The sequence below is a fragment of the Uranotaenia lowii genome, chromosome 3 (genome assembly GCF_029784155.1).
Source record: "Uranotaenia lowii strain MFRU-FL chromosome 3, ASM2978415v1, whole genome shotgun sequence".
Classification (NCBI taxonomy): domain Eukaryota; kingdom Metazoa; phylum Arthropoda; class Insecta; order Diptera; family Culicidae; genus Uranotaenia; species Uranotaenia lowii.
This window is the reverse complement of record NC_073693.1, coordinates 359,541,296-359,567,433: the sequence shown is the minus strand read 5'-3', so window position 1 is coordinate 359,567,433 and position 26,138 is coordinate 359,541,296. Positions and strand designations below refer to the sequence as shown.

Genomic DNA, 26,138 nt, shown 5'->3' with positions numbered 1-26,138 from the left:
AAGTTGTTGAGGATAGTTATTTATCTTTAAAATATTCTGTACTGTTCTTAGTGTTCCTTCTCTATAGTTCACATTAGACAATTTTAAAGCTCTATCAACTAATGCTACCACAGTGTTAATTTTGTGTGAAAATGGACTTACAGATCCAAAATCCAAATATCGGCCTTTTTCGTCCTTCGGAAACCACTCTGTTGTAAAACTTTGCTGTTCCCGTCGAACGATCATATCCAGAAATTTGATTCTGCCATCCGTTTCGTGTTCAATCGTAAACTTTAATCGTTGATGCATACTGTCTAATGTGAACTATAGAGAAGGAACACTAAGAACAGTACAGAATATTTTAAAGATAAATAACTATCCTCAACAACTTGTTACAAAAATTATAAAAGAACGAACCCACAAAATGTACAACAGTCTGAGTGAAACAAAAAATGAGCAACCCAAAAATTTTATTACAATTCCATACTGTGCAGGTCTAGGTGAGAAACTAGCCAGATATTTTAAACAATACGATATTAATGTAGCCTTCCAATCTTTAAACAAAGTTAAGAACACTATTTTCACAAAAACTAAAGACAAAATACCAAAAGATAAAACAGCAAATGTGGTTTATAACATAAAATGTGGAGGATGTGAAAAATCCTACATTGGAGAAACAAGTCAATTCTTACAAAAAAGATTGGAACAACATAAAAACGATGTTAAAAACAAAAAAATAGGAGGAACCGGACTTGCACAACATAGCATCGAGCACGGTCATGTTTTTGATTTTAAAAATACCAAAATTTTAGAAAAAGTCTCGAAGTACAACACCAGAATCTGTGCAGAAATGTTTCACATTAAAATTAGGGGCGACAACGACGTTGTTAACAAACAGAAAGATTCAATTAACTTCAAATCAGCATACAACTCCATTTTACCAAAGATCAAGACACTGACAGATCAATGTAAACATAACATCAAAAACAAACAACAGACAGCGAATAACAGTACGACGATCGCTAGATAAAGTAAGATAATAAGTTCTTGTAAAATGGAAAATTATACTATTAATAAAATTAATTTTAAGGTCCACTGAGGAGGAGCGAAACGCCAAAAGTAGCTCGAAACGTTTGGACCAACTGGCAAGTAATTTCGTTTTTATTTTCGCCGAAAAAAGTCGATGATAACATCAAACAATTCATCGCGGCGATTAACCAGTTAATCAATACGTAAGATATCAGACTGGCAAGCCGAGATGAGATGTTGCAGTGAGTTCGATTCTTACTATATTTTTTGTGGTTCATTATCCAATAAGATGAAAATCCAAAAAAATGTTTTTCGTGTTTCGCTTGAATATAGTGGTCATTGGACTGCCCCAAATTTGTATGGGAAATTCAAAACCTGTATAATGTTATCACGGAGAAAAAAGTATAGTATTTCCAACAATAATCCACTTATATTGCTTCTCGACCAACTATAATTATCAAAATTTCAACAATACATTTATCAGACAATCTGATTGATTTCGTACATTCAACAATGTATATGATACATTCAACTATAGTTGTATGATTAATTTTGTGCATTCAACTATAAATATAATAGATACAACTATAATGCACGATTGATGTCATACATTCAACAATAATTATAGTCGAATCGAATATAATTAAATGATTTATTTAATTATAAATATGATTGGTTTAATTATAAATATGATAAATTCAACTATAATTATATGATTGGTTTAATTATAAATATGATAGATTCAATTTCATTTCTATGATTAATTCACTATAGGTTAACTATAAATATTGTAAATTGAAATATTGGAAGTTATCATATCTGAAGATGTATTTTTTTGGAATAATTTTATGGCTACGTTCGTTTTAGCCGCCACGATGCTAGAAAACCTGACCGGAAATTTCGATATCCACGTCCTGGTTCCTCCACTGTTGTTCTTTTTGCATCTTGATGCATGGTTGACCAGGAAATTGTGCGTCTTAACTAATCGGTCCCGGAAGACGTCCGTGCTTCTGCACCCGGCGAAGATTGACTTTGTGGGGGGAAAGTTCATTCAATATCATGACATAAATCTATCATACGCTGACTTACCATAATGCTAGATTCCTATGGGATCCTGCCAGGATCACGTAAAAGAACGTCGAGACCGACGTCAATTTCGCGGGCAGCCAGAGTAGGTGTACCTTCCCCAAATCCAGGAACTGTCGGCCTACTATACGACCGCTGCCAGGAACTGTTAGAGGCTTGCGCTTTTTCACCGATGTCAGGAACTGCCAGCTGAGCCCTAAAACAGCGATACGATCGCTACAGGGAACACGAACTGGTCCCATACTTATGATTTTTGTTTTTGTTTTTGCGAACACTATAGTATTCAAGTAACACACAATGTATTGTAACAATATAGTTTAATTTACTATATTTATAGTTCAATACCTAGAATCAATCATACATTTGTAGTTGAATCTATCATATTTACAATTGAATCAATTATACCACTACAGTTGAATCTATTTTATCTACAGTTGAATCAAGTTTACCACTACAGTTGAATCTATTATATTTATAGCTGAATGCCTAAAATCAATTATACAATTGTAGTTGAATCTATCATTTTTACAGTTGAATCAATTATAGCATTACAGTTGAATCAATTAGTTGATTGCGTAAAGTCAATCATCAGTTTGTAGTTGAGTCTATTATTTTTATAGTTGGATGCGAAAAAATCAACTACGCATTAATGATTGGTATAACCAGCTGAAATAATTAGAACTTGAGATGTACCGAATAGTGGTATTCGGCGAACGGCCGAATACCGAATAGTGACCTTTTCAACTATTCGGCCAAACGAATATTCGGCCGAATATTCGGTCGAATATTCTGTTGAATTTTCAATGCAAAACAAAACAATAAATTCTTTTTTCTTCTATTTCTGCCATCCTAATGCCTCTCATGTTTTTAAGTCGATTATTTCCAAGCAGATGTATAATTCATCAGATCTTTTTTAAGTAGAGATCTCTTTGATTTTCAAAATGTCACCATTAGCTGAAAGGACATCAGATGACTTGTCGCTTCTAGGACGTTTATCACAAAAGAGATTGGGTTCCAGTGAAATTTGGGACAAAACATTTCAAAACAGGTGTCAAGCTGCTTGAATTTGCTTTTTTTCTATGGCGAATTAGGTGAATGTCCAATTTTTGCTAGATATTTAAAAAAGAGGTGCCAAAACAAACGCCGATCTTTAACCTTGAGCATAAAATACTTTCTACGACACGTATCCACACGGCTGGGTCGAGTCTGAACGATTCTTCGAAAAACTTGTAATAAAAACGGAAAATCTGAACAGAAACTAGGCATCATTCTCAAACATACAAAAGGAAAATAAATAAAATTACTTGAAATTTAAAGTTTTCATCGAATCACAACAGAACGAATAAATTTACTCTAAACAATCGTTTTGAAACGCAAAATTTTCAAAGAGACTTTTGAGTTTTTTATTTGATTTCTGAGTAAACCCGGGTAAAATCCGGAAAGTTTATAAAAATATGTGTCATCCCGGTCAGATTTAACTTTTCTCGAATTCTTTATTAGATTTATGGACAAGCCTGAATATATCAAGAAGTATAATCGATATATAAAGCTATCTTCAATGAAAAATACACTGGTACACCTTAAATGTTTTACTGAAACCATAAGTTTTTGATTATTTTAAAGCTTTTTCAACATTTCTTGTGGATATTTTATAAATTATCCAACATCAGATGACAAATTTGACAAGTCTGTTTGGTTTAAGTTTTATAAAAAATAAATATTCGGCCTATTCGGCCGAATACCTAGCTCAACTATTTGGTGAGCCGAATATTCGGCTTAACGGTTTTTGGCGGTATTCGGCGCCGAATATTCGGCCGACCGAATATTCGGTACATCTCTAATTAGAACAACTGTGGTCTTTTTTCTCCGTGATGCACTGCAGGCTAAAAATGATCCTAGGCCTAGTACAAGATCTCATGCCAAATTTGGGCCAGATCGGATCACGGGAAGGGGTCGCTCAACGAGCCTGAAGTTTGTATGGGATCTTGAGACATTTTGTTCGAGAAAAACATGAAAACCCAGTTTTTCATCAATAACTTTGGTTCCCTGCGGCCGATTTCTTTTACCCTTAAAAAAGTGAGCCCATTTTTGAAGACTAATAACTAATAATCCCATACAAACTTCAGGCTCGTTGAGCGACCCCTTCCCGTGATCCGATCTGGCCCAAATTTTGCATGAGATCATGTACTAGGCCTAGGATCACTTTTAGCCTGCAGCGCATAACTTTTTCAAAAGTCGGGTCATTTGGGGTGGTCATGCATCATATTTCTAGAGAGCTCGAGTATTTATGTCAGTAGTGCTTTTCCAGTCATATCACCTTTGGTACAGTACACTTTTCAGCGCATTTTTGGCATAGAATCAGCGCCGAGTGGTATTGAAATTTTTGCAACCCCTTCTTGGGGTTCACTACTTTTAACATTTTCCTTTTCCTTTTTACGAACACGTCTTCTCCAAGTGCGTTGACAAAGTTTATAGGCCTTCGGGGTTTCATGACATGTGTTTGTGTGTTATATGAAAAAAAGTTCTAAATTTGCGATGTCTAACAGTTTGTTTTAACATTATGCTATTTTTTCACCAATCTGGGAACAGGTCATTTAAGTAAAAACGTCCAAGCTACTGGCATTTTTGCCACAAATTTATGTGTTAATCCTAATGTGCGGCGGCTTACCAATTACACGGTTCAAAATTTTGTGAGTAAATTCTGATTCCTCAAACATTTAGTTAGCGAACATATGAAGGTACATGTAAACCTTCTGCCTACCTGCATACTATCATTAACCACAATAATCTCCATCGAAACCAGTCACAATATAAATTATTTTAATGCGTCAGGTGAAGGAAGCACTGCTGTTTTGGATTTTCAAGCCTATTTCAGCTGCTGAATGATCCACTGATGGCTTTGAGGAGGGCATAGTTAAGACGTGTCGAAATTAAAGTGTTTTTAGATGATATCTGTGATGACGAAGTCAATTATTCAACGCGATGTTACTTAGTAGAAAGGTAGATTTTTTTAAAATAATTTTTTTCCTAACTTCAATCACGTCCTATGGCTTTAACCGCGCGGGTTCATCACATGCATGCATGCTTCAGGTTCGTTCACTAAACCTAGTTGAATGCTGTTTTGTTCACCCAACAATATGATGAGTATGGGGTATGAAGGGGATAGCAGCCCCCCACCCACTTCAGCCAAAAGTCGTTTGAATGAGGGGGTTTTATGGAAAATCCGGCTCCAGCACCGGCGAGATCGGCGGCAGTCTTAAGCTTTGCTCGTTAGGGTGGGTCAGTTTTTTTTATTTGAATTTTGGTGTTTTCCATTAACTTTTTTTTTGTAAGAGAAATTTGTTAGGTTCGGATATATTCCTAATTTTATTCATTTCATGAAAAAACGCTTTTTAAAAATCAATTTTAGTAAATTTTCGACCCCATCGAATCGAATGGTCCAAGAGTGGATTTGCTATTTTTTGTTGTGGTTGTTGCTGCCGCCATACCAATTGTTGATGGGGTGTGGTTTTAATTCAATTTAGTCGGACAATAAATTAAGCCGCGTGGCTATATTTACACCGGCAAAATACATAATACACCGGCTCTTCACCGACTTTAGGATGGAGAAGATGGGATTGGATTTTTGCTACGTTTCATTAAATGGAACTCGTAGAAAATTGTACTTGATCGGTCAATTTCAGAGTTTAAAATTTTATTTGTGATATTATGTAGGATCTGAATTCTGAATCTGACTTTTGAATCTGAATTCAGAAACTGAATTCCGAATTTGAATTCTGAATCTGAATTTTGAATCTGAATTCTGAATCTGAGTTCTGCATCTGAATTCTGAATCTGAATTCTGAATCTGAATTCTGAATCTGAATTCTGAATCTGAATTCTGAATCTGAATTCTGAATCTGAAGTCTGAATCTGAAATCTGAATTATGGATCTGAATCTGAATTCTGTATTCTTAATTTTAAGCTCTCAAATTTCCGAATTTGATTCTAAATTTCAAACTCAATTTCAATCTACGATCTAATTTTTTTAACCTTAAATACGGCTCGATTTTCTCACGATGAAGTTTTTTTTCCAATTCAAAGTTTGCCACCTAAAACAACCGTCAAAGATCTTCCGCATCAGCCAATGCCATATTAGTGCCCAAATTCGCTGTGCCTCGGCCCGGTGCCGTTTAGTTCTGTTTATTTAATAATGTTTTCTGCGTTAATCGGGTTAGTGCAAAACAGATCTTAGCCCGGAGAGTTGAGAATTGAAGCAAAAAAAAACATCATCCTTGAGCTCAATGGGGGCACACTTGAGAATGAGACCAAGAAAAAAAAATTAACTACTTTGCTCCACAGACTCACAGACTATTTTTTTTCTCACAGACTGATGTTGAGGCTTGATTTGATTCCTGTTGGAAGAGAGATTATACATTGCAATTATCGTATATTTAGCTAATTCTTAAAACTTGAAAGAATCCTCAATTCCATAATAATTTTTGTTATAACACCACTAGAGTTTTGCTAGAATTTTGCAGCAAACTTTCAAGCATTTCATTCAAAAGTCCCTCTGAATCGTACGTGACAAAGAAAATAACTAAGTAAAAAGCGATTTTTTTTCGTTCCTAGAACCCTTCCCATCACAGATTTCAGAAATCATTCCGGACTGGCTGGGTTGGGGACAGAGACACGTGCAAGATCTCACGTCTAGATATCGTGGCGACAGGCAATGTCGGTAACACCCCACCGGAATCGAAAACCCTATAGGAAGGTACCTCTACTATTCCTGATCTTTGATAAGGGGCAACTAGAAATAGCCATCAGTTTTCAAGAAACAGGGTAAAGCTTCACAATTTTAGCAAATTATTACATATTTGAAAACAAAATTCAAACTTAGAAAAAATACATATTTCCGAAGATCGAAATTTATTTCAAATTTCGATTAAAAATTTTAAACAATCCTAAATATGTAGTCAGAAAATGACTTACCTATTCTTACTTTGTATGTTCACTCAAAACCCAGCAGAAAATTTCTTATCTCCAACCCTTGATCAAATTGTAGGTACCGAAAACAATTCACCGAAATGGTGGCGGTCCGGTAGTAATGTCGTTGTTTTTCACCCTCCCAACATACATACTAGGCCCTAGGGGAAACTTTTTTTTCCTACCTATATTTTTGTTTTTTCTTTTGATGTCCAACCATCTGATATCAAAAAACTGAATCGCTGCCGGATGGTTCCCCTTTTAAAAAAAAATGTATCATTTCGCAATTCATTTTCGTTACTTAGAACTGCGCCGCTGGCCGCCCAAAATGCATCAATGTTGAACTATCAGGCGTTTGATCTTTTGCGCGTTCCTACCCACTCGGGTATGTCGCGTTGAGTGAGTGTCCTTCTGGTGCCAACAATTTTCCCCCCTTCTTTGAAGATAAATGGTACCATTGTTACCTACTGTTGTTGAAATACTTTTTGTTGTTTTTTTTTTGTTTTACGGCGACCTTAAGGCAGGGGGCGATGGTGAAATGCTGATTTGATTGTAACTTTTTTGGTGGTTTTAAACATATTTAAACCCTAGCCCTAAAGGCCTAGAAAGAGGCTATGGGATGAATAAACCCAAGAGGCTTAAAATCCCCAATAAAACAACAAAACAAAACAAACAAACCTAGAAAGAGTAATAGAAATTAAATTTCGAAAATCTAGTATGTAAAATGCTTATCAGATGTCTAATTTTTGTATTTTTATCTTCTCTTTGCAGGCTTGCCACGACAGTCATTCCAACAGCTCCGATTCACCGCTGGATTCACCTGCCGGCCATGGGAAGACGCCGAGCGTACAACAGGTAAAATATTTTGATATCACCTACCTTATATTTAGTTTTTCTTGCGTCGATTGTGTGATATTGATTTCGATTCTGGGCTAGGCTTCCAATAGAATGTCTCTTTGCGATTGTGAAATCCGTTTCTACGAATTTGTATTTCTACAGGCTTTTGATGGAACTCACGAGAAGCTGCCTGGGTATAATTTTAAAACACAGCCGAACAACATTACGAATTAGATGTTTACTTGAAGGTTTTCCAGCTCGATATGCCTGCTGTTAGCAGTCGGTTGCTTTGATTGATCTGAGCAAGATAGCTAGATTGATCCATAGCAGGTCCGTTCGAAATTCAAATTCAGCTAGAAATAATAACAATACCATACACAATAAATAAGGAAATTGATTTCTAAAATCATTGTCCTACGACTATCACAAAAACTCGGATAAGTGATAAATTCTACGGTTGCGATTCAAAATTAATTAGAATTCAAGTTTCAATTCAATGCTTTTTCCGGTAAGTCGTTTATAAAGTATTCAAAATAATATTCCTTATTTTGAATTAGAAAATTTCGTAAAAATTAATTTTAAGCGGTGTGATTCACAAATTTGGAATCAATATTTTTGAAACACCGAAAAACGAATACTTATTAAATTTTCGAATAAAACTGGAAATAAAAACTTTTGAACTTAAGAAAATTTATTCGAAACACATAGTTGATGATTGAATTGAATTTGATACAAAAATAGGGAAAATATTTCATTTTATTTCAAGAGTACCAGAGCATGAAGTCAGAGATTAAACCAAATTCAAATTCTTCCAGCTGTGCTTCCAGTTTCTTTTTGGATAAAAGGCTGAAATAATGCAAGTAGAGTTCACAAAAATAACTTTATATATTTTTTACATGTTGTATTACATGACTGACAAAGTATAGATTAGGAAATTTAGTATCTCGATATAGCTCAGTTGGCAAGTCTGTTGTCTCCTGAGCCGATGTCCGCGAGTTCGAGCCCAAGAGTAAACATCGAACACAGTTGTACCGGATAAGTTTTTGAATAACGATCCGCCAACTGCAACGTTGATCAAATCGCAAATACCATAAAGATGGTAAAACGACTATAATCGAAACAAAAAAAAAGTATCTCGAACAATGAATAAGAAACTGATAAATATAAAACGAACTCCATTTTGCTTTCAGCTTGGAATATGTCATGATCAGCTTGTATGAAAGTCAATTGCCAAGCATTTTCCAGATGCACATCCGAATTCATTGTTAAGTTATAATTGCAAAAATATTGGACGATCACTTTTTCTTGTCGTCTGCTACTAAATTTGAAATCAGAAATCAATAGACCGTGCTAAAAAAAACGCCGTATATAAATTTTGACTCAATCGTTGCATAACAACGCAATTATTTCCAAAAAAATAAAAGTCTTTCGGTGGCCTCTTACACAATCTTTGATATCAGAAATTGATTGCCCTTCCCTATCGTGTGCAAGTTTTCAAAGCAATCCATTGCATAATAACGTCAATATTGCTAAAAACAGTGAAAAACTAATTAAAATGGACGACCCCTTTCGTCGGCTCCTGGCAAAACCTTTCACATCAGAAATCGTTTGCCCGTCCCTGAAAACTACCGTGTGCAAACTTTCATCCCAATCTAACGTCAAATAACGACGATATTGCAAAAATATTGAAAGGTTAATATGGACGACCCCCTTTGCCGGCACCTTACACTAAATTTAATACCTGAGATCCATTGCTCGTCCCTCAAAACTCTCGTGTACCAATTTTCATCTGAATCCGATGTATAATAAAGACAATATCGCATTAACAATTAATAGTTAATATGGACGACCCCTTTGGCCGACCCTTATTTGTAATTTGGATAAGTGAAATCAATTGTTTGTCCCTTATAACTCCTATGTGCAAATTTTCATCGCAATCCGATGTATAAAAACGTCAATATCACTAAGATACTGAAAAGTTGATTTGGTCGACCCCTTTTGCCGGCCCCTTCGCTGAATTTAATACCTCAAATCGATTGCACGTCACTCAAAACTATCGTGTACCAATTTTCATCAGAATACGATGAATAATAAAGTCAATATCGCAAAACAGCGAACAGTTAATATGGACGACCCGTTTGGCTGACCCCTTACAGAAAATTTGACACCAGAAATCAATTGTTCATCTTTCAAAACATTCATGTGCAAATTTTCAACACAATCCGACGAAAAGTAACGTCAATATCGCGAAAATAATATTTGTCTTGTATGGACGACCCTCTTCAGAATGGGTCATCCGAAAATCTGAAAACGCTTTTCATCATTCTTGGTCCTAATGAGCATCCATGCCAAATTTCAGACCTCCAGCTCTTAAGACTGCTGAGTCTATAGAGGACAAACAAACATACAGAAATTGCTTTTTATATATATACTAGCTGATCCCGTACGAACTTCGTTTCGCTTTAAATCATTGGTACGTCAAAATGAGTTTAGAAAATGAATTCGAAACATTCTTTCGACAATTTTGGGGAAAAAATTCAACAGTGTTTAAATTTGCTACTATTACTATTACTTGAAATTCAAATTAAACGATTGATTGGCTTTTGATTAAAATTTATGTGAGAGTGTTTTCTTCTCGATCGGTTGCAAAATCCAGACATTATGGCAGAAACATGTACTATTTCTTTATGTGCACGACTCTTTTGCTTGACCTTCACACTTAAATTGGTATCAATTAACTGCCTCCAACAAAATTATTGCACAAAACACTGAACTTTCAATGAAACCCTCTTTTTCTGTCCCATGGCACGAAATTCGATAATTGAAACCAACTTTACGTTCCTCAAAACTCCCTTGTGCCATTTTTTCTTTTCAAATTATGTGTAAAATAACGTAAGGAACTTGAAAACAGTGAACAGTGAATAAAGACGCCCCTTTCGCCGACCCTTGACACGGAACATGCTACCTGGAGTCAATTGCTCATAGTTTATAACCCTCATCTGAACACTTTCATCTCAATCCGATGCATGATCACGACAATATCGCGAAAACAGTGAGCAACTGACATGGACGGCCTTTTTTTAAACCACGATTCAAAACTTGACACCTGAAATCAATTATCTTTTCTGTTAAACTCCCATGTGTCAATTTTCATTACAATTCTATGCTCAATCAAGAGAATATCGTAAAAACAGTGAACAGATAATAACCCTTTTTGCTGACCCCTGAGTCAAGATTTGAAACCTGAAAGCAAAAGAGCGTCCCTCAAAACTCCTATGCGGAAATTTTCATCTCAATCCAATGTAGAATAACGTCAAAATCGCAAAAACATTAATCAGTGAATATGGACGACCCCTTTGGCCGACTCCTGACCCTAAATTTAATAACTGTAATCGATTGTTCGTCTCTCAAAACACTCATGTGCAAATTTTCATCACAATCCGGTGTATAATAACGCCAATATCGCAAAAACATAAATCAATGAATATGGACGACCCCTTTGGCCGACCCCTGACTCTAAATTTGATAACTGTAATCGATTGTTCGTCTCTCAAAACACTCATGTGCAAATTTTCATCACAATCCAATGTAAAATAAAGCCAATATCGCAAAAACATTAATCAGTTGATATGGACGACCCCTTTTACCGACCTCAAACCCTAAATTTGATAACTGTGATCGATTGCTCGTCTCTCAAAACACTCATGTGCAAATTTTCGTCACAATCCGATGTACAATAACGCCAATATCGCAAAAACATTAATCAGTGAATATGGACGACCCCTTTGGCCGACCCCTGACCCTAAATTTAATAACTGTAATCGATTGTTCGTCTCTCAAAACACTCATGTGCAAATTTTCATCACAATCTGGTGTATAATAACGCCAATATCGCAAAAACATTCATCAGTTGATATGGACGACCCCTTTGGCCGACCCCTGACCCTAAATTTGATAACTGCAATCGATTTCTCGTCTTTCAAAATACTCAAGTGTAAATTTTCAACACGATCCGACATAAAATAACGTCAATATCGCGAAAACCATAATTGTGTTGTATGGACGACCCCCTTCAGAAGGGGTCGTCCAAAAATCTGAAAACATTTTTCATCCTTCCTGGACCTAATGAGTATCCATGCCAAATTTCAGACCTCTAGCTCTTAAGACGGCTGAGTCTATAGAGGACAAACAAACAAACAAACAAACAAACAAACATACAGATAATTGCTTTTTATATATATAGATTAGACTAGTTCACTTTTCGGCTTTTTTCGCAGATCAAAGCCGGACTTACGAGCTACTTGCTCATACGACCTATTGAAAACCTCATGAGTTATTAGCTTTTTCCTTCAAATTTGTTAGAGATTCAAAGTTTTTAAAAGTAGGATGCTAAAGTGATATGAGAAAGTAATCCGCATTGAGATGCCTAGAATCAGTACCTACTGTTGGGTGAGACTGATCATCAAGAATGTTCCTATTATGCATGCATTAAAAATCCAAAATATGAGCGTTAATAATCATAGCAGCTTTGCCTACTAGCGACACGTCGCATACGTCGCGACGTTGAAAATAACAACGACGCACCGCAAGTTTCCTAGGAGACCTGGAGCATGCGATCGATAGCCTAAGGAAAATGTATAGTAAATAACATAAACAATGTTCGAGTACTACATCGAAATCGCCTACTGCACTGAAAAAAGAAAAACAAACCTGCGAATGACAGAAATCTCGCTAGTTAAAAAGCGTCGCTAGTCCTACTGTCGCTATTCGGTTTGGTGCTATACACATAATATATTGTGCAGGACACAGGCGTTTTGCGTTTTCTAACTTCAATTATTGTTCCAGAAGTGCAAACACTTATATCAAAGCTGTTATTCTAAATAACTCTCGTAGTAGTGCAAAAATAAAGAAAGTGAAAATTCGCCCAGTTAAAAGTAACTTTGATTCCAGTTACTTTGATCTAGCTACAAACTGAAGCTGTCCATTTTACTGAGACGTTGGATTGATGATTTTGTGAGTTGGTATAGGATTACACCTTTTCGAAAACTGGGCACATTGAAGTTAATTTGTAACTTTTAAACGGCGGTTTAGATGGCACTGTTTCAAGTCAGTTCTAAACGTTTTTTTATGATGGTATATGGAATTTTACACACTGTTATGAAGATGTTATGTTTTTTGTTCGGAGCTTGATTCTCAGTGGTTCAACTCATTAGCTTCCAAATCTGCCTACCAGATAAACAATACATCGTTTGATAACAGAGATACGTCTGAAATAAAAATGCATGTTTTAGAAGACTGATCCTAAATTTTGGCCATTACACCATATTACGGGGTGTTCCCAAGCTTTTGGAAGATGACTTAAGTAGCTATTTTTTTCTTTATATATTTTAAGTGAATTTCAAGTTGTTTGCACAAAATTAAGCAAATGTGTTATGATAAGTATGAAAAAAGGATCCGAATGCAACTCGAATTTTGAAATTTTTTCCACCCCACCCTGAGATGATCAGGTTTGAATTTTAAGTTCAGTTTTTGAAAATTGTCCCTACTTTAAGCTAAATTTAAGTGATATAAACTCAATATTGACCTTTTCCCAAAAACATACAAAGAAGGTTTTGCTCTCTTTAATGAGATCAAAAGAATTTCAAGATATCATAAGATGGCTGAGATATGGCGGATCAAAATTATCATAATTTTTAGAGGGTGATCCCAAACTTTTGGGCGAAAGTGTATGTTTTAACACGTTTGTCGCCATGGGACTGATATTCGTGTGACGGGTGTATTTCTTGGGAGGCCCCGTCACATCAAAAACGTGTGACGCTCTCTTACTCATGTTAGCCGCTCATTCAGCCACACGTTTTCTCGCTCCGAGAATTTCTTTGGGCTTGGCTAGTAAAACTACCAAAATGAGCGTGGCGACGAACGTGTTAATGATTGATATGAAAAATGTGGACGTTCGTAGCTCGAATCTTTCGTCAGATTTAGTTTATAACCTCTAGTTTTGATGATATAGCGTTTATCATTTTTAAAACGAATCTGATGAACCAACAAACCAACATTTATTTTATTTTTTTTAATTATTTTCATAGTATTCCGTCTAACGACATAACAAACCTACATAAAAAAGCTTATTCTAAATTTCTTTATTAACCACCATTCAATCAAACAATTTCTAAATTCAACGCTCAAAGATCTTGAAAACATTTTTGCATAGTAAAATTTTTAAAATGTGCTAAAAGTGTCAAAATTTCTACCACTTTTTCCCAACACGAGTGAACATGCTCTAGCAATGTATTTAGCGCTTATGCGGATGAAAAAAAATCGTGAATTGAGTTAAAAAAAATCTAAAATAAGGTCATAGTTTAAGCATATTTTTAGAACTAGGGGAAAAGCAGGCTATATGCTGCCTCATAGGCAGAATACTGATTTTCTCCAATATTACATCGAATATGTATGTATGTAACCATAGTATCCTTCTGATGATTCCATAATTGCCGAGATACTCCGGCTGGCTTGAACCCACAATCCATTGTATATCAGTCTTTCGTTCGCTTGGTGACCTATCCAACCCCCCACGAATCCCCTTGAATAGAGTTAAGCTATTTTAAATATATCAATATAATACATTTTAAATATCTTACCTTTTTACCATATAAATAAAAATACATGTTAAACATCTTACCTTTTTACCATTTGAAAAGGATACTTATTTTCAAACCATAAAAGGCATCGGGAATATTTAAAAGGTTTGACTGGTCGCAGCACTCCGAAATTACTGTAGCGATCGTCCAAACATAATTTTTTTCACCAGCATGTTTACCAGTTTATTTTGAAAATAAAATTCAAAGTTGTACAACAATTTTAATGTTCATGCTTCCAACTTGATGTCTTCATTGAGTAGCATCCAAGGATTTTGACTAACAAACACTTTTCACTAAATGTGCCAAAATGCAATCACAACCCCTCGTTTCATTCATCCGTTTTTGGGAAGCAGAATACGAATTTCAACAAGGTGAACATGGAATAACTTATCCATAAGCCTTGCCCATTGATCTGATTTCCGTGACCCGAAACACTCTCAGCACTTTAAGTTCACAAAAGAACAATGGTATTCACTTTAATCACTTTATTTTGAAATATAAGATTTTAATTTTTCAGAGCAAAATTCGAAGCAAACAAAAACACGTGCTCTTCGTTTGACAGCCGCCTACTATTTTTCATTTTCTCCAATATTACATCGAATATGTGTATAAAAAATGTATACTGTAAACTGGGAGAACTTTGATCAGCGGGGTAACTTTGATCAAAATGAAATTTTTGCAGACAATCATCATTAACTAAGTCTGAAGTTAAAATATCTGAAAACTTTTTGCTACGTTTGAAAGCCTATAAATTGAGTTTCAAATAGGCAAAATTTGGTTTGTAGTTGGGAGTTTTTTCTATATTACTTGAAATGTAGTTTTAATGTTTTAAAATATCTGTTTTCCGAAAACTCACAAACAAACACCCCTCCTAATAAAATGATAGCATTGAGAAGCAAATGGGTTGTTTTATAAAATTATATGAAAGTTTATATTTTTTCCTTTGTATAGGTATAGTTTAGAGTTATTTTTATGGTTTTGAATTTTTAAATAAAACGGACATGTTCTATGAGAAATCCTGTATAGAACAAATGGTTAAAAACTCTATCAAATGGTTAAGTTTCAATAAAAAAAAAGAACATAGAAACAGTGAGAGGATCTAGAGAATTGCATTATGCCAAATTTTCATTTATTTTTGAGACCAAAAAATATTGAGAAATGTTTATAGTTTTTGACCCTAAATGTATCCATCTGTCCATCTTTTAAGTATATTTGTTTTTGAAAGAAAACGTTAAAAAATTCAATTGAATCCAAACAAAAAAATTACTATGCCTTTTGTGCTAATTGGTATACGTAAAAACCATAGTGATTGAAGATACCCCGAAACATGAAATCTGGATTTGTAACAAACATATACACTGCCGGCCAAAAGTTTGGGATCACCCACTAAAAAACATGCAAATTTTGATCGTTCATATCTCAGCCGTCTTAGGACATATTGAAAATCTTCTGATCTCATTTGAAAGATAATGAGCAATAGCTATCTCGGAGGTATTTTGCCCAAATATAATGTTTTAGTTTTGAACTTAAAACTTAACCTAAAGTTATAACATTTTCAAAAAATCGCACTCAATATTCAAAGCCGATCATCTCGGGATAGGGTGGACCAAATCTCAAAATTTGAGTGGCATTAGAATTCCTGTTCTTTACTTCTCAAAACACAATCAAAAATTTTTTTGAAATAATTCAAAAACGTATTTTTAATTAATAAAATAGACACTTGAGTTGTCGTCCAAAAGTTTGGGATCACCTCTTTGTATGGTGAGTTTGGGATCATTTTTATAAAAACATGCAAATTTATTTTATTCATATCTTTCTCATCTAACATCGTATTGCAGATCTGAAAGGTTCATTTGGAAGCTAAGGAATTGTTATTTTTTAATAAATTCATTCAAAAATTATATTTTGAACTTATAACTTTTACAACTTTATGGAAAATCTTTTTTAAGATTTTCAATTATATCTTAAGTTGTTGATTAGGGCTTAGATTTGAAGCTATAGTTAAAAAATCCAAATTTTTGTTTTTTTAGAATAGAGGCATTTTACAAACACACTTTCTTGTTCAACCTTCTTATGATTGTTAAACCTTCTTCAAAGTTTAAATTTGTTTCACTTTTGAAGTTCATTTGAAAAACAAACAAAAACTGCCCAAGTTTTTGCATTGGTTTTCTTTACGTATAATTTGTAAAAGTCAAAATATGACATCAAAAGGCATCAAAACCTTGTATGATTTTTTTAAATTTTTTTTTGAGTTTGTAGTTAAGTTCATAAAATTCTTTCATGCCTTATGTTAAAAGCATATCACCCTCAAAATGTATTGATTAGAAATGTTGCCTTGTCGGCCATTTTTTCAAACGGCTGTAGGCGCATTTAGGAACACTTTCCACTACATTTGAAACGGTTTAAGCGGTTCTGTAGATCGAGATTAACCTTTTCCTTTCCATGGTAGCACAGGTGATCCATAACTTCGTAAAGCTTTGCATTTTCTCATCGAATGTGCAGGTATGAATGAAGAATTATTGAACAAAATTAGAAGAAAATAGATTCACCAAATTTTGCTCGGCAGATCAAAAGCTGCGCAAAAGTTGGGTTTTATTTTCAATTTTAAATCAAATCGTTATTTAATAAAAATACTGACGTGTAGAAGGTTGCTTGCGAAAGCAAAATCAAATGATGGTTTGCTTACTAAACTTACTTAATGATCCCACCTCCACTCTTGACGATTCGAAGCCAGCGTCTTCATTTGGTGCAATCCAGTTGCCAGGCCACCAAGCTAAGCGCAGATGATGTTCCGCAGGCAGCGATTCACAAAAACTTTCTGTTTTGACGTTGTCACCGCATATGTGCACCAAGTTTCGCACCCGTACAACAATACGGATTTAACGTTTGAGTTGAAGAATCAGAATTTTGTTCGTAGTGGGATCAGGTGTGAGCGTTAGATGTTTCGGAGAATCGCAAACGCAAATCGGGCCTATCTGATCCGGGTTTCGATGTCTTTCTTGGTACCACCATCAGCCGTTATCTGGCTACCAAGATACTGGAAGCACTCTACTTTCTCAACCTGTTGTCCAGCTACCATGAAATTGGAACGATTTTCTGTGTTGATTTCCATCGACTTGGTCTTTCCGACATTGACTTTGAGACCTGCTGCCTTGGAGCTTTCGGTGAGGTCGTCGAGTTTGCTCCGCATGTCTTGTTGTCTTTGGGCAAGCAAAACAATATCGTCTGTTGAAGGATTCCAAGGCAATCTTCGGTTTGGTCTACAGTCAATCGATCCAGTCAAGATATCATCCATTACGATGAGAAAACGTAGCGGTGATTAGATACAACCTTGTCTCACTCCAGCAGTTACCGGGATTGATTCGGACAAAACACCGTCGACTTTGCACGAAAGTGCATCGTACTGCGCAAACTTCATTAACTTTTCTAAAAAAACCTTTAAATGAAAAATCTCTACATTTCGAGTATTCTCGTCAGCTGCTAAGGCTAGTAGACATTGGGGGTTATTCTGCGAGCCACGTGACGCGGACGTTATTTGTAAAGTTCCATCTCGTTTTGCTTGCCCAAATAGCCTTGAAATTTCTGTTCGGATAAGCTGCAAAATTACTTTCCTGAAGCATTTTCTGAAGTCAGGCAGGACGTAGAAGTGATATTTCGCAAGTCAATTCACTCGAGTCACTGAAAAAGCCACATTTTCTCATATTCACTCACGCTTCTAACAAGAAAAACGTATTCTAGTTCAAGCAAAATAGCAGTTTTTAACAGCAATTGCCAACAAACGTGTTAACAGTGCTCCTACTTTTGTCCTTATTATTTTCCGTTCCATGTTTAATCCTTGATCTTAGATGGATGATTTTCGCTTCAACAACTTTTTTTTCTCTCTCCCTGTCTTCCAGACCCGCTCGCAACTGATCAAGGCCGGCGTAAAGTTGCTGATCCAGAACAAGCGCAAACACAGCGGCTGCGACTCCAGCGACGGCAACGAATCCAGCAATGGAGCGATCTTCGGCTCGCTAATCGGAAGCAGTGCTGGAACCGTGTGTGGCAGCAATGAAGTGTCTTCCACCGTTAACACGCCTAATACCACTGCTGCTGTTATCAGCACAACGAGTACTCCTAGAAGTGGGGCAGGTAAGGGTGGCCGTGCTAGGAGGTCTCCAGGGGGTGGTTCAGCGCCTGCGAAGAAACCCCGCCACGATACCGACTCGCATCTGACCAGTGAAGACGATGGCGAGATGATGCGTGGCAATACCAGCGGTTGTTCGTCCGGGTCGATGTCCGGTGGTGGCAAGCATCTTCGCCCTGATGTAAGTTTGTTCAGGGTTTTTGAAGTTGGTTGTCATGTCATTTATGTTTGTTATCTTTTGTTACAGTTAACACCAGAGGACGAAGATCGTCGCCGTAGACGCCGAGAGCGGAACAAAATTGCCGCCACCAAGTGTCGTATGAAGAAACGGGAACGAACGGTCAACTTGGTGAATGAATCGGAAACGCTGGACGCGCAGAACAAAGACTTAAAGTCGCAGGTTACTGAACTGGAAAACCAGAGGAGAAAGCTGATCGAGATGTTGCAGGCGCACAGTCCCAGTTGCGTGCATCACAAAGGTTATCAGCCGTTGCCGAGTTTGTCTACCATTATCAATAACAAGTTTACCAGTGATATGAGCTTTTTGGACGGACCCAGTGAAATCAAATATTCCGAGTGTCTTAAGGCGTCGAATGACATTGGCGATAGTGGGCTACCTCCGGGTTATTGCAAGCTTTCGCCGACTGAAGTCAACTACGCCACTCCAACCGATGTTATGGACGTCAATAGCTTTAACAATCAATCGATGAAATCTGAATACATTCCAAACGTACAACCGCAACAACAAGAACGACCAGAGCAACCCACACGATCGAAACCGGGACCCAAACCACGGCAGAGGTCAACAAAACGCACAGTTACAGTTACCACTACGACAACCATCACCGAACAGCTGCCTCCAATATCCGTCCCAGCCGCTAGTCTACCCAGTGCAGATTTCATCCTGAAGAACGAACTCATTGACACGAGCAGTCCTTATACGACGGTACAATCGGCGGATCGCTTCCTGTTCGAAAACTCTTTTGACCTGTACAACAACAATAACAACGACAGCAATACCTTGGACAGTCATCACGTGAGCGATTGCAGCAAGCTAGCGTCGATAGCCATGAAGGATAATACGTCGAATGCATTGCTAGAGATCAACGCTAGCTTCGATACCGCCATCCTGAAATCCACGGACTACACGATGCTGAATGCTACTCTTCAAACACAACAGCAACAGAACAACCTTCTACCACACATGCAGCAACAGCAACAACAACATTGCCATCTACAGCACGACACCATGGGATTGGCACCGCATCATCAACAGCAGCAGCAGCAGAACCATCAACAACAACATCAGAACCACCTGCACAATCAACTTGCATCGCTCCATTCGCACCAGCACCAGTCCTGTCTGGGTGGGAGCATCATCACGACCAACGACTTCCTGATCCTGCCGGAACACGATGGCAGTGAGTTCACCGACCTGGACAGCGGAATGACTTCCTTCGCCAGCGGCCTCAACGGAAGCTGCCTGGCGTGACCCGTGTCCCCGCTGCTGCCGCTGTTGATGCTGTAGTCTTCTCCTTTAACTAGTAGGTATCTAGTTAGGTTCGTTTGAACGAAGACGACGACGACGAGTCTGTGTTTACCTTTTAGGAATGTTTTTTGTGTCAACAAGTGGACTGTTATGATGTTATCGTTGTTGTTGCCGTTGTTAAGGGAGTTCCCAATCTCAAATATCCGTTAAACGGAGTAGTAGGCTCGTCGATCACAGAGAAGTTACCCAGTGTGTGTTTATCGCATTTTTCGTTAGTCATTTTCAAAAGCTTAACTTTTGCCTCTACCTAACCCTTAAACCTCTTTACCGTCATCGATCGTGCCCATATCTAGCTGTTTAAGGTCAAAGATGTTTTATGTTCCGGTTAGCTTTTGTCCCGGTGAGTGATAACAAAGTGTGTTGTTAGGTTATGTACCTACGCGCGCGTGTGTGTCAAAAGAAGTCAGGTTAGTTTCGCACAACAATTCAGCCAACCTGCCAGCGCGAAATGATTGATGATGATTCGTCCTCTAGCTGGTCGTGTCTTTTTTCTTTAATTCTCTTTTATGGCAGCCAGGCAAACGTTAAAGCTTTTGGTTGTGCTTTTTTATACAACTTTTTTTTTTAAATTCATAATCGTTGACTCTCGAAAGCCATCCGTATGTGTGTCTCTCTCTCTCGGTGTTTCGCTAAAGACACTTCCTCTTTTGTCACTCGTGACCCCGCGGAAAAACGTCGCAGGTGTAAAGAAGTTGGTCACCTACCCGTATTCGGCGAAACGAATGGATGCAGGAAACAGAACGAAAGGGAAAGAAATTTGATAAGTTTTAAACTCTCTTTTTTCCTTCCTTCATATTCAACAGTATATATTTCTTTCGATTTTTATTTTATATTTTAACATCGTTTTAGCCTGAAGCAAACGTAAAAAACGACCAACGGCAAAAAGCTATATTTTAAACAATAAACGGAAATGCATTCCTTATTCGTTCGTAAGTTGTTCAGCACAGTCCAAACGCGCGCTATTTTTTTTTTTGGATACGCCTCTCCTACGCAGGATTCATATTTTGACGCGGGTTTCGCAGTTCGGTTTCCGCAAATTTTTCTCTTTCCCATCGCCTTGCAACAGAACGGAGAATGTTTGACGACGAAAAAAAATCATTTAAATTATTCTTACTTCTTAGCGTATTGTGATATTTGGTGCCTTGCTCGATTGCTGATGGACTTTTCGTTCTTTTTGACTTACGTTCAAAACTAGTCAGGAATAGATTATACCTTTTGGAGAATTGGAAATTTTCGACAAATAAACACAAAACTAATAGGGGAAAGTCGGGCAAGACGGACAAATCCAATGATGAGAATATGTTTACCTAAATGTATCAACACTTTCGAGACCCTTACTTATTTCACATCAAGACAAATAAAAACAAAACTTATGGTTAAAAAACAAATAGGGGAGAATTAAAAGTTTTTCAAGTCTTGATTTATATTTTCAAGTTGGATAAAACTGTTGCTGAGACCCAGTAAACATATAATGTGGAAACATAGAATGTTGCCATGCCATGGCAGTTCCGGACGGGACGTGTGCTGTAACAAACACGAGTCCAGAATAATTGACTCTCGGTTGGCATCCGACGAAACTTAAGTTGATAGAACAAAAGTCAATCGTTAAGAAGTCATAAATTGGATTATAATTATTGGAGGTAACCAACTGTGGGTTCGCACGGATTATGCACTCTGTTGTGTTGTGAGCCTACTTTGTTGAATGATTTAACTGAATCAAAGCAATCGAAAGATTCCTTTTAATTCAACCACGGTAAATGAAAAGTTCATAACCAGTATTTCGATAGCAACTTCGAATCGAAAACGTTCACTGAAGAAGGTAGTAAGTTGCTATCGAAATACTGGTTATGAACTTTTCATTTACCGTGGTTGAATTAAAAGGAATCTTTCGATTGCTTTGATTCACACGGATTATGATTGCCTTGCAAAAAAGCTGGAGACGCCAGCAAATGAAATTTGGATCCTGAAGGTTCAAGATTGTTGAGAGCCATCAGCAGGAAGCACTTTCGGAGTGGAAAGGAGAGAACAAACTAACTGTTTGAAGGTTAAAACTGGAATGACTTCATTTTTAACTTTGCGTTCTATTTATACTAGTCTGTTCCCTAGAGATTCATAGGGAACCATAGTTACAATAATGTGGTTGTTAATGATAACACCAACATGCGTGTGTTGTTATTCATCTCATCGATTACTTCGATGAGACGAATCTCAACAAAGATGCTTCAGTACCGAGCGAGACTGTCTGTAGACTTTTCCGAAAGGCAAATTTACAGAACTTTTTCGAATTTTGACTGCTCGGATTTCAGTGCCTGTTTTTGATGCCATTAAAGCCTTTCCCTTTTGATGGGTTCAGCTGTGTGAAGACGATGAACGCCTTAGCCTTCTTATATCTCTCGTTGAACATTATCAATCTTGCTGCTGCATCGACCGGGCGTTCTTGATGTCCATTTTCACACCAATAGCTTCCAGGTATCGTATCCGGTACCAGCAAATATGGGTGATTCCTGCTTTCGTGTTTGCCATCTTAACTTCTTAGCGAATTGAATATTTTCGAAAATTTCCTCCAGACCCTTCTAGGCTGACGCGACTCATAACCTAAAGAAGAAAACTAGACTATGGTATTTTTTACACGGTTTGATTTTGCTTAGTTTTTCTAACACGGCTTCACGGTTTTTCTACACGGCTCTCGCCAATCAATACGTTTTAGGAGCGAAAACATTCCAAGTCCTACGCGTTAACGACGGATTTTATACCGCGTAAACAAAAACTTTAGTGAAGTGTTGAAGGTTATCGAATTTGGTTTATTACTCTCATGAACAAATTTTCTTCCCTAACCCTTCATTTCATGATTTTTTTATTTTTCCTTAAAAATAATTTTAAACAGTTTCAAATGATGAGTACAGTAAGAAAAAAATTAAAATAAAATACAATTTTTCACTTTTTTCATACAATAATTGTTGCAAATTTGTTACTTCATGAAACTGCTCTTCCGACTGCTATGATCAACACATTTACTGTCATATTGCTAAACAACAGTTTTCCATGAACATGTGATATAAAATAGTTTGTCGGAAAAAAACAACAGCTTGTCTCATCTGTTTGGTCCTTTCGAGTAATTTCAACTGACAATTTTTTATCAAATTATTTTTTCAACTGGATCACCCCTGGGGTCGCACTCTGGTATCGGTATCATTTTATTAGCTCATCTTGGTAGACAACTTTATTGTGCGAATTGACTGAGTCCTGTTGAAGCCGTCCAAGACCTAAATTTTTGACGTGTCTAGAGCTTAACAATTCTTTTCTCCATTTTATAAAGCTTTGACCGAAATTCACAACAAAGTTCGAACTGCAAACTTAAAGTTGAGGGCTGTCTGCCACTAAGTGCTGTTTTGAACCAAAACAACTTAATTTTGAGTTTGGCATAAGGAGCGTGGAACAGTGGTTCTAGTGATTGGATCTGGATTGAATATTTTAACCAGGAGGACAACCATCGGGAAAGACGTAAAACATTTTAAGCACCACTGATTTTCAGCGTGTGCTACATGGCTAACTTTTACCCAAAACACGAACACGCAAAAAACAAAACTCTGAAACAAATTTACTATCTACTTATAGGACATGTTCAAAACCTAGGCCAGCTGATATTATTTTATCCTACTTACGGGTCATTATTTCCTACATTAGTGGACAAACTGACAAACAAGACGAACAACATCCATATCACAGTTGATTCGGCACAGGAATAAGGAGTGTATCGAAAATAAGTTATAAACACAATTTTTTTCATTGTATTGATTTTATTTATGATTCAAACAAAGAAACAGTTCGGAAGTGTTTTAAGAAGCTTCTTCATCAGGATTTGAACAGCTGATTGATCACACTTCTTGGCCGCAGCATTCCAATTTTTCTTGATAACCGCCATGGTCCTGGTGGCCTGTAAAGAAACTCGCCGACTCTAATCCGCAGGAGCAGATTGCCTATCACACAAGCACTTTCTGGCCAAATTTTTCCACCTCAATCGACTTCTCGTTCTCGTTTTTGTTCAGCCGTTTATTTGGACACTTTCTGCTTCTTGTATGTCTTCAGGTTGTTCCGCTTTTTGATCCGCTGTACCATTCCGATCGATGTCCCAGCTTTTTTCGCCAAATCCCGTATGGACATCGATCAATTTCGGTTGATTACCTTACGGTTCAGATTTGGGTCAGATGGTCCTGGTTTTCTGCCTCTTCCTGGCAAATCATCGAACGTATAGTGTTCCTTGAACTTGTGGATGATGGATTTTACGCTCGCCGGATGAATGCCGAAACGTTTAGTCACTTCATTCATCGAGATGCCCTTCTCTTGCATCCAAGTTTCCAACACACGAATTTTGACTTCTTCTTAAATTCGCGACATTTTGGGAGAAAGGAATGTTTCAAACGTAAACAAAGCGCTGGTTCACTCTTGACAGATCAAAATGCTACATACAGGTGAGCACAGTTGTTTGCGTTCACGCGTTAGTAAGTAGAAGGCCCTAATAGGTTTATAGTTAATTTTTGATACACTCCTTATCACAGCTTTTGCGTCGGAACGGTTATCACAGGAACTGGCAACACTGCTCCACGGGCGCACACTAACTGCCCGGAGCACCTCCGACTGCCTGCAGCTGGGTCTGTTGGCCACATACTAGCAGATTAAAATGGGAATTTAGCTCCTCAACAGCGGCCCAAAAAACAAACATTGTTTCTCAAAAATTTCTACAGCACTATTTCTTCACTCACCCAGTTGGAGCCGTTGGTATTAATAAGCTGGTTCTACCTTCAGTTTTGCTCGGTTTGGCCTTCGGGGATGAATGTTATTGCCACTGTTGGGGAGCTGAGGAAGAATGGATGTTTATCCTATCCATGCTAACCAATTCGTATTCGCTTACCTTTATCAGCTGATGCGGAATGGTCCGGTCCTTTGCGGGCTACAGCTCCTGTATGCAACGGATGGCACGAAACTTACGGCTATTTTAAATTGAATCGCTGTACGCTTTTGTTTTGATCCTTGTTTATGTTTTTCCATGTGTTTTTATTTGACAGCTTACACTCTTAAAATTATATACGCATATTTGGATTCTATTTCACTCTATTGGTAGGATTGACTACACACTCAAGACGAAACAGCTACACATATCTAATTAAAACGCTACAGACGTTTATGGTAATTTCATAGTTAAAAAAAAGTCAAAATTTCAACCAATGAAGTACCAAATTGATTGTTGTGTTAGTGTGCAATCAACCATATTTTTCTAGCATTTGACATTTAATTCGGGTCCTTGACAGTCAAATGTCTGGATTGTTTGGGGCCCAAAAAAAAGGTCGGGACCCAAACATTGATGGTTGTCAAATTCAATGACAACGGATAGGGGATCCCCCTGGTTTTTACTGAACTTTGTTTCTAAATGTTTTCACATAGGAGAATACCCAATGGGACACCTTTTAGACAACGCAATCGATGGATGCTCGCACAAAACGGTCATCGACTGTGACGATTGCCCTAACTTTTGGTCCAGTGAAGCTATCCTATCTATGGCTATTTCGAGTTAAACTAGGTATTTTGTGAATTGATTTTCAATCTCTACTAAAATTCTTAAAAATTCAAGTCGAATTCCTTCCTGGCATATTAAATGAAACTTTTGAAGGAAAAGTCCATCGGCATAAATCGACAGAAAACCATTCGAGTCATTCAATTGTCATTATCCGAAGCACAACCACAGCCGTTCTTCCTTTTCTCCCATTATGTATTTATAATCATCATGAACGCACATTCATCATTGGTATCTCTATTCTCTAGTTATGTAAGAAAGAATAAATTAGACTCAGCCAGCACACGTTTAAACGAGGGAAGCGCGCGCAAATCCGCCTAAATAGTTAGAACTGTAAGCCAAAACAAACATATGATCAAC

General features: G+C 37.1%; 1 protein-coding gene across 1 annotated transcript in view; it reads left to right on the top strand.

Annotated features, from left to right (window-relative positions):
• LOC129753202 (activating transcription factor 3) overlaps nt 1-26,132 on the top strand; it is a 181,470-nt gene extending 155,338 nt beyond the window's left edge. The window contains exons 3-5 of the mRNA XM_055749001.1: nt 7,831-7,914; nt 18,431-18,841; nt 18,908-26,132. Of these exons, the coding sequence (XP_055604976.1) occupies nt 7,831-7,914; nt 18,431-18,841; nt 18,908-20,152 (1,740 nt within the window). The 3' untranslated portion in view covers nt 20,153-26,132. The remainder of the gene's footprint in view (nt 1-7,830; nt 7,915-18,430; nt 18,842-18,907) is intronic.
• Nucleotides 26,133-26,138: the final 6 nt, after the last annotated feature.